The 11456-nt window shown below is 42.4% G+C and overlaps 1 protein-coding gene across 1 annotated transcript in view; it reads right to left on the reverse strand.

Moving 5' to 3' along the window:
• Window positions 1-606: 606 nt before the first annotated feature.
• LOC101847491 (ufm1-specific protease 2) overlaps window positions 607-11456 on the reverse strand; it is a gene marked incomplete in the record, with an annotated part of 26151 nt that continues 15301 nt past the window's right edge. Inside the window, 9 exon segments of the mRNA XM_013082031.2 lie at window positions 607-800; window positions 1331-1455; window positions 1820-1922; window positions 2695-2793; window positions 3764-3942; window positions 4590-4736; window positions 5645-5747; window positions 8072-8223; window positions 9748-9835. Of these exon segments, the coding sequence (XP_012937485.1) occupies window positions 714-800; window positions 1331-1455; window positions 1820-1922; window positions 2695-2793; window positions 3764-3942; window positions 4590-4736; window positions 5645-5747; window positions 8072-8223; window positions 9748-9835 (1083 nt within the window).

Genomic DNA, 11456 nt, shown 5'->3' on the forward strand with positions numbered 1-11456 from the left:
CCCTGAATTTTTCCTTATGGTACAAGTATATTCTTTGTACTTAAAACGAGTGTATAAAGACATCCGTATAAAATGTAAAGATTTCCGTGTCCTGTCGATTTCGTTATGTGTGTGTAAGACAGTACCTGTATTCTTTGCTCTCGCCTCACAGTTCTCATTTCACTCCAAGCAGAGACTTTGTGATATAATCTCACTGTTCACATCTATCACCTCGTCCCTATAATTATCTTCACCATCCTCTCATCTCTGTTATAATCTGATCCGACCTTTCATTAGACATATGAAACCTGCCAACCACTTCGTGCCAACCAAAAAAAACAGTTTTTCTCAGAATGCTCCCAAAAATTTGGAGTTTGAGGGGGAAACAAAACAGAGTCTCCAGAACCTCTGTAGATTAAGATTACATTTCAAACCGACTGCGGCAAATAAACGCGTGCGTATCGCAAAAATCCGCAATTAAACCCGAGTAAACTTGTGTATTTTCACATCATTTACGATGAGTTGTGTTTGACCGATAGAAACAGAATTCCAGAAGAAGAAAAAAAATCGGGATTTTATGCAGATCTGAACAGGGTTCTTCAACAGGCCAAATCTTTTTTTTTTTCAAAATAAAAAATCGGAAGGCTCTGATTTTCATGGAGGATTTTTGGCAGGTCTGGATGCGTTGTGGCATCCTCTCATCTCGAGTGCCCTTCCATCCATCTGTCCATTCCTCAGACGCAGGCCGGCCGCTGTGGAAGGCACATGTTGTAGTGAGCCGTCTGGTTCCAGAAGTTCATGTCTTTCCAGCCGCACCAGCCCTGGAGAAAAAGACACAGAACGAAACATTTTTTTAACGAAGTTAACGAAGAAGCCCTTCGACACGATATGTTTATATCTAGAGATGGGATAAGTAAGACAGGCAGAAAAATGTTGTGTAGGTTAAAGAAAAAAGAAAAAAAAGAACATATAACTACAATTTGGTCAACACCATTGTCATCATAACATTCATCATCTATTTCCAAACAATGTAACTGTTTTCTTGCTTTTTTCAGATGTTGTTTTCTGTTTGTTTTATTAGAAGCATAACAGTTACTACTGGCACCAGTTAACATATTTTCTAGGTGACTTACAAATGTCCGGCATTAAAGCGGGACATGGGACAAAAATCCCTCCTCCCCCCTCAACCCCCCCCCCCAATAAAAATCCCTAAAATGAACTGCTACACTGAACTACAAACACTAGTTCGGGGGGGGGGGGGGGGGGGGGGGGGGGGCGGTGGCTATAAAAACACCTACATTTTGAGGGGAAAAGAAAGAAGAAAAAGAGGACAACCCAAACATTGAGCTACCTTGTCGTGGATGGTGCGTAGGTCCTCCCCCCCGGTGTAGTGCGGGTCAAGGATGAGGAAGCTGATGTCCCCGGTCAGCTCGCTGTAGGACACGCCCAGGATGGTGTGAGCCAGGACACCGCCGCCTGAGGACCAGGACACGGTCGGGTGTCGGAGGAAAGAGACGACACACATTGACACAATAACGATTAAACTGTGTGGGTAAAGAGAAGCATATTGACTTAATAACGATTAGTTTAGTTTTAATAGAAGTTTTACAGCGCTCGCAACAGCATAAGGTCATATGAGCGCCAGAAGATTAGAGGTGTTACAAGACAGTAACAAATATAAAAAAGAAGGCGGGGAGATAAGGATGATAGATGTTTGATAGGAAAGAAGAAGCAAACCACACCAGAGCACCCACCAACCACCCACATTTATTAAGTTACTCAAAACGGCCAAAAAATTTCAGATAGAACTTTGTAATTCTGAGGTGGGTAGCAAGGTTACCGATCATGACGGGCGTCCCTTGCGTCTGGAAATGGTGGGCCAGCTGTTGACCCGTGCTGGATAACTCCGAGCCAGAGTTCACGCTGATGAATTTGCTCGTCACCTGAGACCAGAAGACAAACAGGATCTAGCTATTACAGTTTAATTCTAGTACATATGTTTTAGTTTTAGTAAGGTTTTACAGCTCTCGCAACTGTGTAAGGTCATATGAATGCTAAGGGGTGGATGTCAATCAACAGAGAAGTCCAAACGGGGAATCAGGCTTACTCTGCTCACCTCTCTAGCCTCAACAGCACAAAGTCTGCTTCGACTATCAAGGCACACCGGAAGGAGCAGTTCACAAGAGAGTGACAAACATACATAAGAAGTAAAGGAAAAATAACGATAGTAAGGATGAGGAAAGAAGAAGCAGCAGTTCCCCCTATGTTATTTTGGCACAGTATGAGCATGACATTGATAAATTAGCCCTTTTACAATTCTACTGTGCATAAGAACATGTTAATATCCCCGCCTTGCACATTGCCCATTCACTCAGCCACTGATCCCTTGTGAAGAAGCCAAGAAGAAGCAGTAGAAAGGCTGCAGACAGAGTCAGGAGCCCAGAGGAGGGGGCAAAGGAGGTGAGGGGATGGGGGCAGAAAGTGGAGATGAAAGCAGACCACAGAACATTTTTAGAGAGCAGGAAAGGATTTAAAAGGAAAACATTTTAGAGAGGAAACCTTTCCGTTGCAATACAGATTAGAACCCGGGACCTATTGAATGAGAGGTGAACACCTTAACCTCTCAGCCACGAGAGCCCCCCTTGATTGTCTGTCATGATACTGAACAATAACACATGAAAAGTGGAGAACGATAATCAGAGTAACAGTACTCACCCCCAGAAGATGATCCAGCACGAAGCTCACTTCAAACGAGCCAATCCACTGTCTGCTCCCCACAAACTTCTCCTCCTTGTCCCCAATCTCAACCAAAGCCTGAAAAAAAAAAAAATAAAATAATAATAATAATAATAAACAGTTGCCCTTATCTTGATTTATAAAATGGAAATAGTCCCCAAGACAGCCACTTATTGTTGAGGAGAAAAGTTGTTGTCTTGGACCGGTGGACGTCTAGGGCAGTGTCGGTATGATAATGGAAAAAAATGCAAGGGTGGGGGGGGGGAGGGAATGGAAAGTAGTTGTTTATCCAGGTGATTATCTTTTTCTGTCTATACCCGGGTAAAGTGTGGGGAAAATTTGCGTAAAGTGCTTTTCTCAAGGACAAAATTTTGGGCCCCAGCTGGGATTCAAACCCATGACCTAACAGTTGAGAGCCCAACAGCCTAACGACTAAACCAACCATAATAATAATTATGGTAGAAAGCACTTGTATAGTGCAAATTCCCGCTCAACTGCAAGCTCCACGCACTTTAGGACTATATGTGAGGCAGCGAGGTGGAATCAGGCTCTCGTCAATTTTTGGGCATGTAGAGTTATTGGCATCATCTTAAAGCTTGTTCACTTGCGTTTATTACGATGAAAAAAATATCCATTGATCTTGAATACAAGTCGAGATATTTGCGAATGAAGGAGGTGGCGGTCACCTGTTTTCAGAGGTAAAATCAGTGAGAAAATGGCCGCCAAAGATTAGTTATTTCCTTAGCTTAAGAGTCCGTGGTAACTGAAAATGTACTTTTTTTGTGCCTTTAATCAACGTTTTTCAGAAAAATCCACACAGAAATGAGTTCTTTAATGGACAAGAAAGGTGTTGACCCAAAAAACAAAAATTTTATAAAAATTCACAAACCAACAGAAAAAAGCAAGTTTCTTCACTTTGACTATTTTGACGAGAGCCTGATTCCACCACGCTGCCTCACATATTATTATTACTCCAGCAGACCTTAAAGCATTCTGAAACCAAATCTCAACTTAACGGTAAGCACACAGCACAGTACAGTCCCACTACCTTCTGTATCTCTCTGTGTGTGGGGATGTTCCGGTCCGTGTACCCCTGGTAGCGGAACCAGGAGATGAGCGTCTGGAGGGATCGGTAGGCGCAGCCCCACTTGTCGTCGTCAAACTTGTCCTGCATGTAGTGGTGGTAGCTGTAGTAGCCCACCACCGTCGACACGGTGCCTCCCTTCACTGCCGACACACAGAGTTTAGTTTTAGTAATTAGTGTTTTAAATCACTTCCAACACAGTAAGGTCATATAAATTGTTTTTTTGTTTGTTTGGGTTTTTTTTGGGGGGGGGGGGGCGGTTTGGCAAGCGTTTTATGGCGTTCGCAACTGCATGAGGACATATGAGCATGCAGAACACATTAAACATTATCAGTTGGTGGCCATATGTTAGTTTTAGTAAGAGTTTTACGGCACTTGCAACACAATAAAGTCATATAAGAGCAGAAGATTAGAGGTGTTACAAGAGAGTAACAAACACTAAAAAGAAGGAGGAGAGATCAGGACGATAGATGTTTGGTAGGAAAGAAGGAGCAAGCCACACCAGAGTACCCGCCAACCGTCCACAGGGACACACAGAGGTCAAAGCAAGTTCACACAACAGCTATTATGTTTTAATAAACGTTTTACGGCACTTCCAACACAGCGGGGTCATATCATTTTTTTCTTTGGGTTTTTTTGAGGGGGATAAGTGTTTTACCGTGTTCGCAGCTGCATGAGGTCATGAGCATGCAAGATTAGTTTTAGTAAACTTTTTACGGCACTTCCAACACAGTAAAGTCATACAATTAAAAAAAAATTTTTTTTGGGTAAGTGCTTTACGGCGCCTCACCTGGGGGGTCGGACAAGCCCAGGTGTGTGTTGAGTAGGTAGCCCCCGGGGGCGCTGGAAGACAGGAAGAGGCCCGAAGCCCCGCGGCGTAGCAACGGTCGGTCCATGGGCAGACACAGGTGCTTGTGCAGAATCTTCCGTTCCTCCTCTGCAGAACATGAGAAACTTTTACTCTCTAGTAACTAAAACAATAATTGTTTGAGTATTTGATTGTTGGAGGAAAGAGAAGCACATCGACACAATAATGGTCATTTAGGGCTGGGAAAATGTCAGACAGACAGACAGACAGAAACAACACAAAAAGATCATATAAGTGCCAGAGATTAATTTTTTTTTCATTAGTAGAGGGTTTTACGGCGCTCGCAACTGCATAAGGTCATATGAGCGCCAAGGGGTGGGTTTCAACAGAGAAGTCCTTACAGAGAATCAGACTTACTCTGCTCACCTCTCTAGCTTCAACAGCACAAGGTCTGCTTCGACTATTAAGGCACCCCGGATATAGCAGGTCACAAGAGTGTGACAAACATACAAAAGAAGTAGAGGAAAATGACAATAGAAAGGATTAGGAAAGAAAAAGCAGCGGTTCCCTGTTGCAGATCAGGCACAATTATGAGCATGACAAGATGACTCAGCCCATTTACAATTCTACTGTGCTTGAACGAGAAATGTCCCGAATTTGTGAATGGCCTAAAGACACTACAGTCAGTGACACTGCCCCAGGGGGTCCGGAGATTAGAGGTGTTACAAGAGAGTAACAAACACAAAAGAAATGTTTCATCATTTTTTCATGTACACAAGCAGACATGGAAACTAACCAGTTAATCATTTTCATGATACGTAAGTAAACGCAGAAACTAACAGAGTTAATTATTTTCATAATACGTAAGTAAATACGGAAACCAACCGATTAATCATTTTTATGATATGTAAGTAAACACAGAAACTAACAGGTTAATCATTTTCACAGAACATAAGTAAACACAGAAACCAACAGGTTAATCATTTTCACAGAACATAAGTAAACCCGAAGACTAACAGGCGAGCAAAGGTACGTACCTAACTCATCGTCCGACAAGCCTCGAGGGTAAACAATTGTGACGGGGGAGTCCAGCACAGACGGGTGGAAATGAAAAACTTCTGGGGAAAGCAGCTTGTTATTCTGTGAGGTGGAGACAAACAAACAAACATCACATCAGTGAACATACATACACACACACACACACACACGCACAAACATTCACACTTACACAGAGGAGAGGCATGCAGAGAAATTTTTTTTTTTAATAGTAGAGGGTTTTACGGCGCTCGCAACTGCATAAGGTCATATGAGTGCCAAGGGGTGGGTTTCAACAGAGAAGTCCTTACAGAGAATCAGATTTACTCTGCTCACCTCTCAAGCTTCAACAGCACAAGGTCTGCTTCGACTATCAAGGCACCCCGGAAATAGCAGGCCACAAGAGAGTGACAAACATACAAAAGAAGTAGAAGAAAATGACAATAGTAAGGACTAGGAAAGAAAACGCAGCAGTTCCCTGTTGTAGATCAGGCACAGTTATGAGCGTGACATGAATCAGCCCATTTACAATTTTACTGTGCTTGAACGAGAAATGTCCCCCCTTTTGGAATGGCCTAAAGACACTTCAGTCAGAGGTACTGCCCCGGGAGGAATGCAGAGAAAGAACAAACAAACCAAGGCTCATAACATCAGAGGGACACACACACACACACACACACACAGTGGAGAGACAAGCAGAGAAAAAGACAGAGAGACAGACAGACAGACAGACAGACAGAGAGACAGACAGACAGACATGCTTGCGTGGGCAAAGAGAAGCACATGGACACAATAAAAGTCACTTAAAGCAAGAGAAAAGTAAACACAGACATACCAACAAAAACAACAAAGCTAAAGATCAGACATGGAGACAGAGAGTCAAACAGACCAACAAACAGGCACACTAACAATTAGATGAAAAACCTACTAACACTGACCTTGATGTTAAAAAATTAGGAAATTTTCGTACCTGAAGAATTGCTGGTTCTTCTGCTCAGCCACCACAGATTACACCAAAATAAAGTTGACCTTTCATAAGCTTTTACCAAACTTGACACTATCTACTCCAAGATGTTCGCGGTTTAGTTTTAGTAGAGGTTTTACAGCACTCGCAACTGCATAAGGTCGTAAGAGCGCCAAAAGATTAGAGGTGTTACAAGAGAGTAACAAACATAAAAAAGAAGAAGGGGAGATAAGGATGATAGACGTTTGATAGGAAAGAAGAAGCAATCGAGGTTTGATTCCAAATGGGCCCCACAGTGTTTGTTTAACTTAAAACAGATACATTTCCAACCAATCGAGTGCCCCGTCTGAGGTACTGGTTCTAGACTGATCAAAGTGGTGTGACCTGTGGTTCAGTAGAACCTCGTGCTTTAGTTTTGTTTCAGTAAGATTTTCTTACAGCCCTCGCAACACAAATAGGTCTCACAAGTGCTGCTGAAGATTGAGAGTAACATAGAAAGAGAAGTAGGAGAAGAGATAATTTTTTTGTTTTTGTAAAATGTTTTACAGCGCTCGCAACTGCATAAGGTCATATGAGCGCGCGGGACACACCTAATATTTTCAGTTGGAAGGAAATTTTGAATTTTGCCCGGGTGGCGGCCGAAGCCTACTCTTATCGATTTTGGACCACCAAGGGATCTTTAACGTGCGCAACTTGCACACGAGCCCTCCGAGACTTTTCGCCCTTGTCCAAGAAGGCTAGGTGAAGATCGTTCCTACCAGAAGATCAGGGGTGTGGCTGAAAGACAGCAGTAAGAAGAAGCGGAAGGAGTAGCAGTAGAAAGCCTGCAGAAAGAAGCAGTAGAAAGCCTGCAGAAAGAATCAGGAGCCGAGAGGAAAGAAGAGAGAAGGATGATAAACATTTGATAGGAAAGAAGGAGCAAACCCCACCAGAGTATACCCGCCAACCACCCACCAGCTGAAACCAGCAACTATCCCCCTCCACCCAAAATAGAAAAACAAAACCAAATCAAAAGATTAAAACAAAAACAGCATATTCAGTCCATATCTTCTCATTTCTGCCGCCTGTTAAATAACCCTACGGTGTTGCATTGCAAGGGGCTTTTTAGTTTTAATAAGTGTTTTACAACACTTGCAACACAATAAGGTCATATAAGTGCCGAAGATTAGAGGTGTTACAAGTGGGTAACAAAGACTAAAAAAGAGGAGAGAGAAGGATGATAGCTTTTTTGTAGGAAAGAGGGAGCAAACCACACCAGAGTACCCGATTCATATCCACGAGCTGAATACTATTCTCCTCCCTCAAAATAGAAAAACAAAACCAAATTTAAAAAATCCAAAACAAAAAGAGCCGTTACAGCTATATCTTCATATTTAAGCCACCTCTTAAACAAACCCTACAGTGTTGCAATACAAGGGGCGGTAAACCTACATAATACCGCATTTTTTTCCATTTTTCTCTTCACCTTTGTGAACACGTTGAGACAGCTGAAGAGAGTGTTGACCTGTCTGAGCACAGCGTCGCTGAGCGAGTTGTACAGGTCAAACATCGGCACAGACTCCTCCACGTCCACCAGGATGTCCATGGGCAAGGACACCCGCACCGACTGGAACGAACCTGGGGGACAGCACTGTAAATTGTCAGCAAGCTGTTCAGATGTATGAAGTCCCGAAGACGAAACATTTCAGGAGAGAGAAAAACAAATCTGTTTCATTTTCGTAACAATTGTATCTCTACATTATTTATCTGTTCTTGCTGGGAATTTTTTTTTCAACATTTAGAATTTGATTCTTGACCAAACATTTTCTTGAGCACATGCAATCGATACTACAGATTAAGAATTTGCAAAAAAGATAAAATTTCTCAACATTTCGAGTTTAGTACATCTGACAAGCTGACCAACGAAATATAATTTGCAGAAATGAATCAAGACCTGTTCAGCGTCCAGCGTACTTGAAACACTGACGTCTGACTTTGCCTAATCCTGTTGCTGGCCAGGAATGTCATGATACTGTGAACTTTTGCCTTCATGTAAACAGAAAGGTTCAAATTCCCTATGCCACACATTCGAATGAAATTGGATAATACGTTCTCGCGATGAGTGGCAAAATGAATGTGATCTTTTACAGCACCTTTTGTTGTTGTTTTTTTTATAGTAGAGGGTTTTACGGCGCTCGCAACTGCATAAGGTCATATGAGCGCCATGGGGTGGGTGTCAACAGAGAAGTCTTTACAGGGAATCAGACTTAGACAGCTCACCTCTCTAGCTTCAACAGCACAAGGTCTGCTTCGACTATCAAGGCACCCCAAAATAGCAGGTCACAAGAGAGTGACAAAGACACAAAAGAAGCAGAGGAAAATGACAATAGTAAGGATCAGGAGAGAAAAAGCAGCAGTTCCCTGTTGTACATCAGGCACAGTTATGAGCGTGACATGAGTCAGCCCATTTACAATTTTACTATGCTTGAACGAGATATGTCCCCCCTTTGGGAATGGCCTAAAGACACTACAGTCAGTGGCACTGCCCCGGGGGAGCATCTTTTGTGAAAGAAAAAGGGAAACTAACAATACAAAATGTGTCAAAAGAACATAATAATAATAATTGCATTTATATAGCGCATATCCATGCTCAAGAGCATGCTCTATGCGCTTTACAGCTATTATTACCCCAGCAGACCCTCTGAGAACACTCAGAAACATTCTCAGCTTCCGAGGAAGCATACAGTGCAAGCTGCGGATTTCACGCGCTCAAACACTATCAGACTGACAAGATCTTTCACTGTCTATAGCTGGGTACCCATTTTCACCTCGGTGAAGTGAGGAAAATTTGTGCAAAGTGCCTTTCCCAAGGACACAACGCCGTCGAACCCACGACCTTACGGTTGCGAGTCCGAGAGCCTAACCACTAGGCCACCGACGCCACAAAACATGTGTTTTGTTGAGCCACAGTATGCAATGTACTCCTCTTTGAGCACAATTAAACTCCTTGCTGATTCAAAACTTAACTCTGCTAAGATCGGGAGAAATAGAAGGGAGGGGGAGAGTGAGTTTTTGACTTATTGCAAAGTTGTACAAGCCATCAGACAAACACAAAAGCACATACACACACACACACACATCAACAAAAGCATAAAATCTTACCAGTTTGGTGTCTGATTATCGGTGCATACTGATTCTCACTGTTTGCTTCTGTTGAGGCCCTCAAAAGTATTGACACAGGCAGACGAGGCTAGGGAAACAAATAATTAAATTCCACTAAATAGACCTGCATGTGAGCCTCAACCAGATTGTCTGAAAATTTTGCGCAACCCCCCACCCCCAAAAGAGCTTTTGTGGGTGTCATAAGGAAGGACTTCCAGTAACGAGCGACCACCCCCCTCCACCCAAAATAGAAAAACAAAACCAAATCAAAAGATTAAAACAAAAACAGCATATTCAGTCCATATCTTCTCATTTCTGCCGCCTGTTAAATAACCCTACGGTGTTGCATTGCAAGGGGCTTTTTAGTTTTAATAAGTGTTTTACAACACTTGCAACACAATAAGGTCATATAAGTGCCGAAGATTAGAGGTGTTACAAGTGGGTAACAAAGACTAAAAAAGAGGAGAGAGAGAGAAGGATGATAGCTTTTTTGTAGGAAAGAGGGAGCAAACCACACCAGAGTACCCGATTCATATCCACGAGCTGAATACTATTCTCCTCCCTCAAAATAGAAAAACAAAACCAAATTTAAAAAATCCAAAACAAAAAGAGCCGTTACAGCTATATCTTCATATTTAAGCCACCTCTTAAACAAACCCTACAGTGTTGCAATACAAAGGGCGGTAAACCTACATAATACCGCATTTTTTTCCATTTTTCTCTTCACCTTTGTGAACACGTTGAGACAGCTGAAGAGAGTGTTGACCTGTCTGAGCACAGCGTCGCTGAGCGAGTTGTACAGGTCAAACATCGGCACAGACTCCTCCACGTCCACCAGGATGTCCATGGGCAAGGACACCCGCACCGACTGGAACGAACCTGGGGGACAGCACTGTAAATTGTCAGCAAGCTGTTCAGATGTATGAAGTCCCGAAGACGAAACATTTCAGGAGAGAGAAAAACAAATCTGTTTCATTTTCGTAACAATTGTATCTCTACATTATTTATCTGTTCTTGCTGGGAATTTTTTTTTCAACATTTAGAATTTGATTCTTGACCAAACATTTTCTTGAGCACATGCAATCGATACTACAGATTAAGAATTTGCAAAAAAGATAAAATTTCTCAACATTTCGAGTTTAGTACATCTGACAAGCTGACCAACGAAATATAATTTGCAGAAATGAATCAAGACCTGTTCAGCGTCCAGCGTACTTGAAACACTGACGTCTGACTTTGCCTAATCCTGTTGCTGGCCAGGAATGTCATGATACTGTGAACTTTTGCCTTCATGTAAACAGAAAGGTTCAAATTCCCTATGCCACACATTCGAATGAAATTGGATAATACGTTCTCGCGATGAGTGGCAAAATGAATGTGATCTTTTACAGCACCTTTTGTTGTTGTTTTTTTTATAGTAGAGTGTTTTACGGCGCTCGCAACTGCATAAGGAGAGGGTTTTACGGCGCTCGCAACTGCATAAGGTCATATGAGCGCGCGGGACACACCTAATATTTTCAGTTGGAAGGAAATTTTGAATTTTGCCCGGGTGGCAACAAGGCTAGAGGGCGACCGAGAAAGACCTGGATAGATGGAGTCAGGGAAACATTAAACACCCACGTGATACTAATAATTTTCTAATAGCAATCAGAATATCGGGCTAAAGCAAATTTACACTGGTATTCGTATTCGTCACATCCTTAACTACA

Source organism: Aplysia californica, unplaced genomic scaffold (assembly GCF_000002075.1).
Source record: "Aplysia californica isolate F4 #8 unplaced genomic scaffold, AplCal3.0 scaffold00156, whole genome shotgun sequence".
In the NCBI taxonomy this organism is placed as follows: Eukaryota; Metazoa; Mollusca; class Gastropoda; order Aplysiida; family Aplysiidae; genus Aplysia; species Aplysia californica.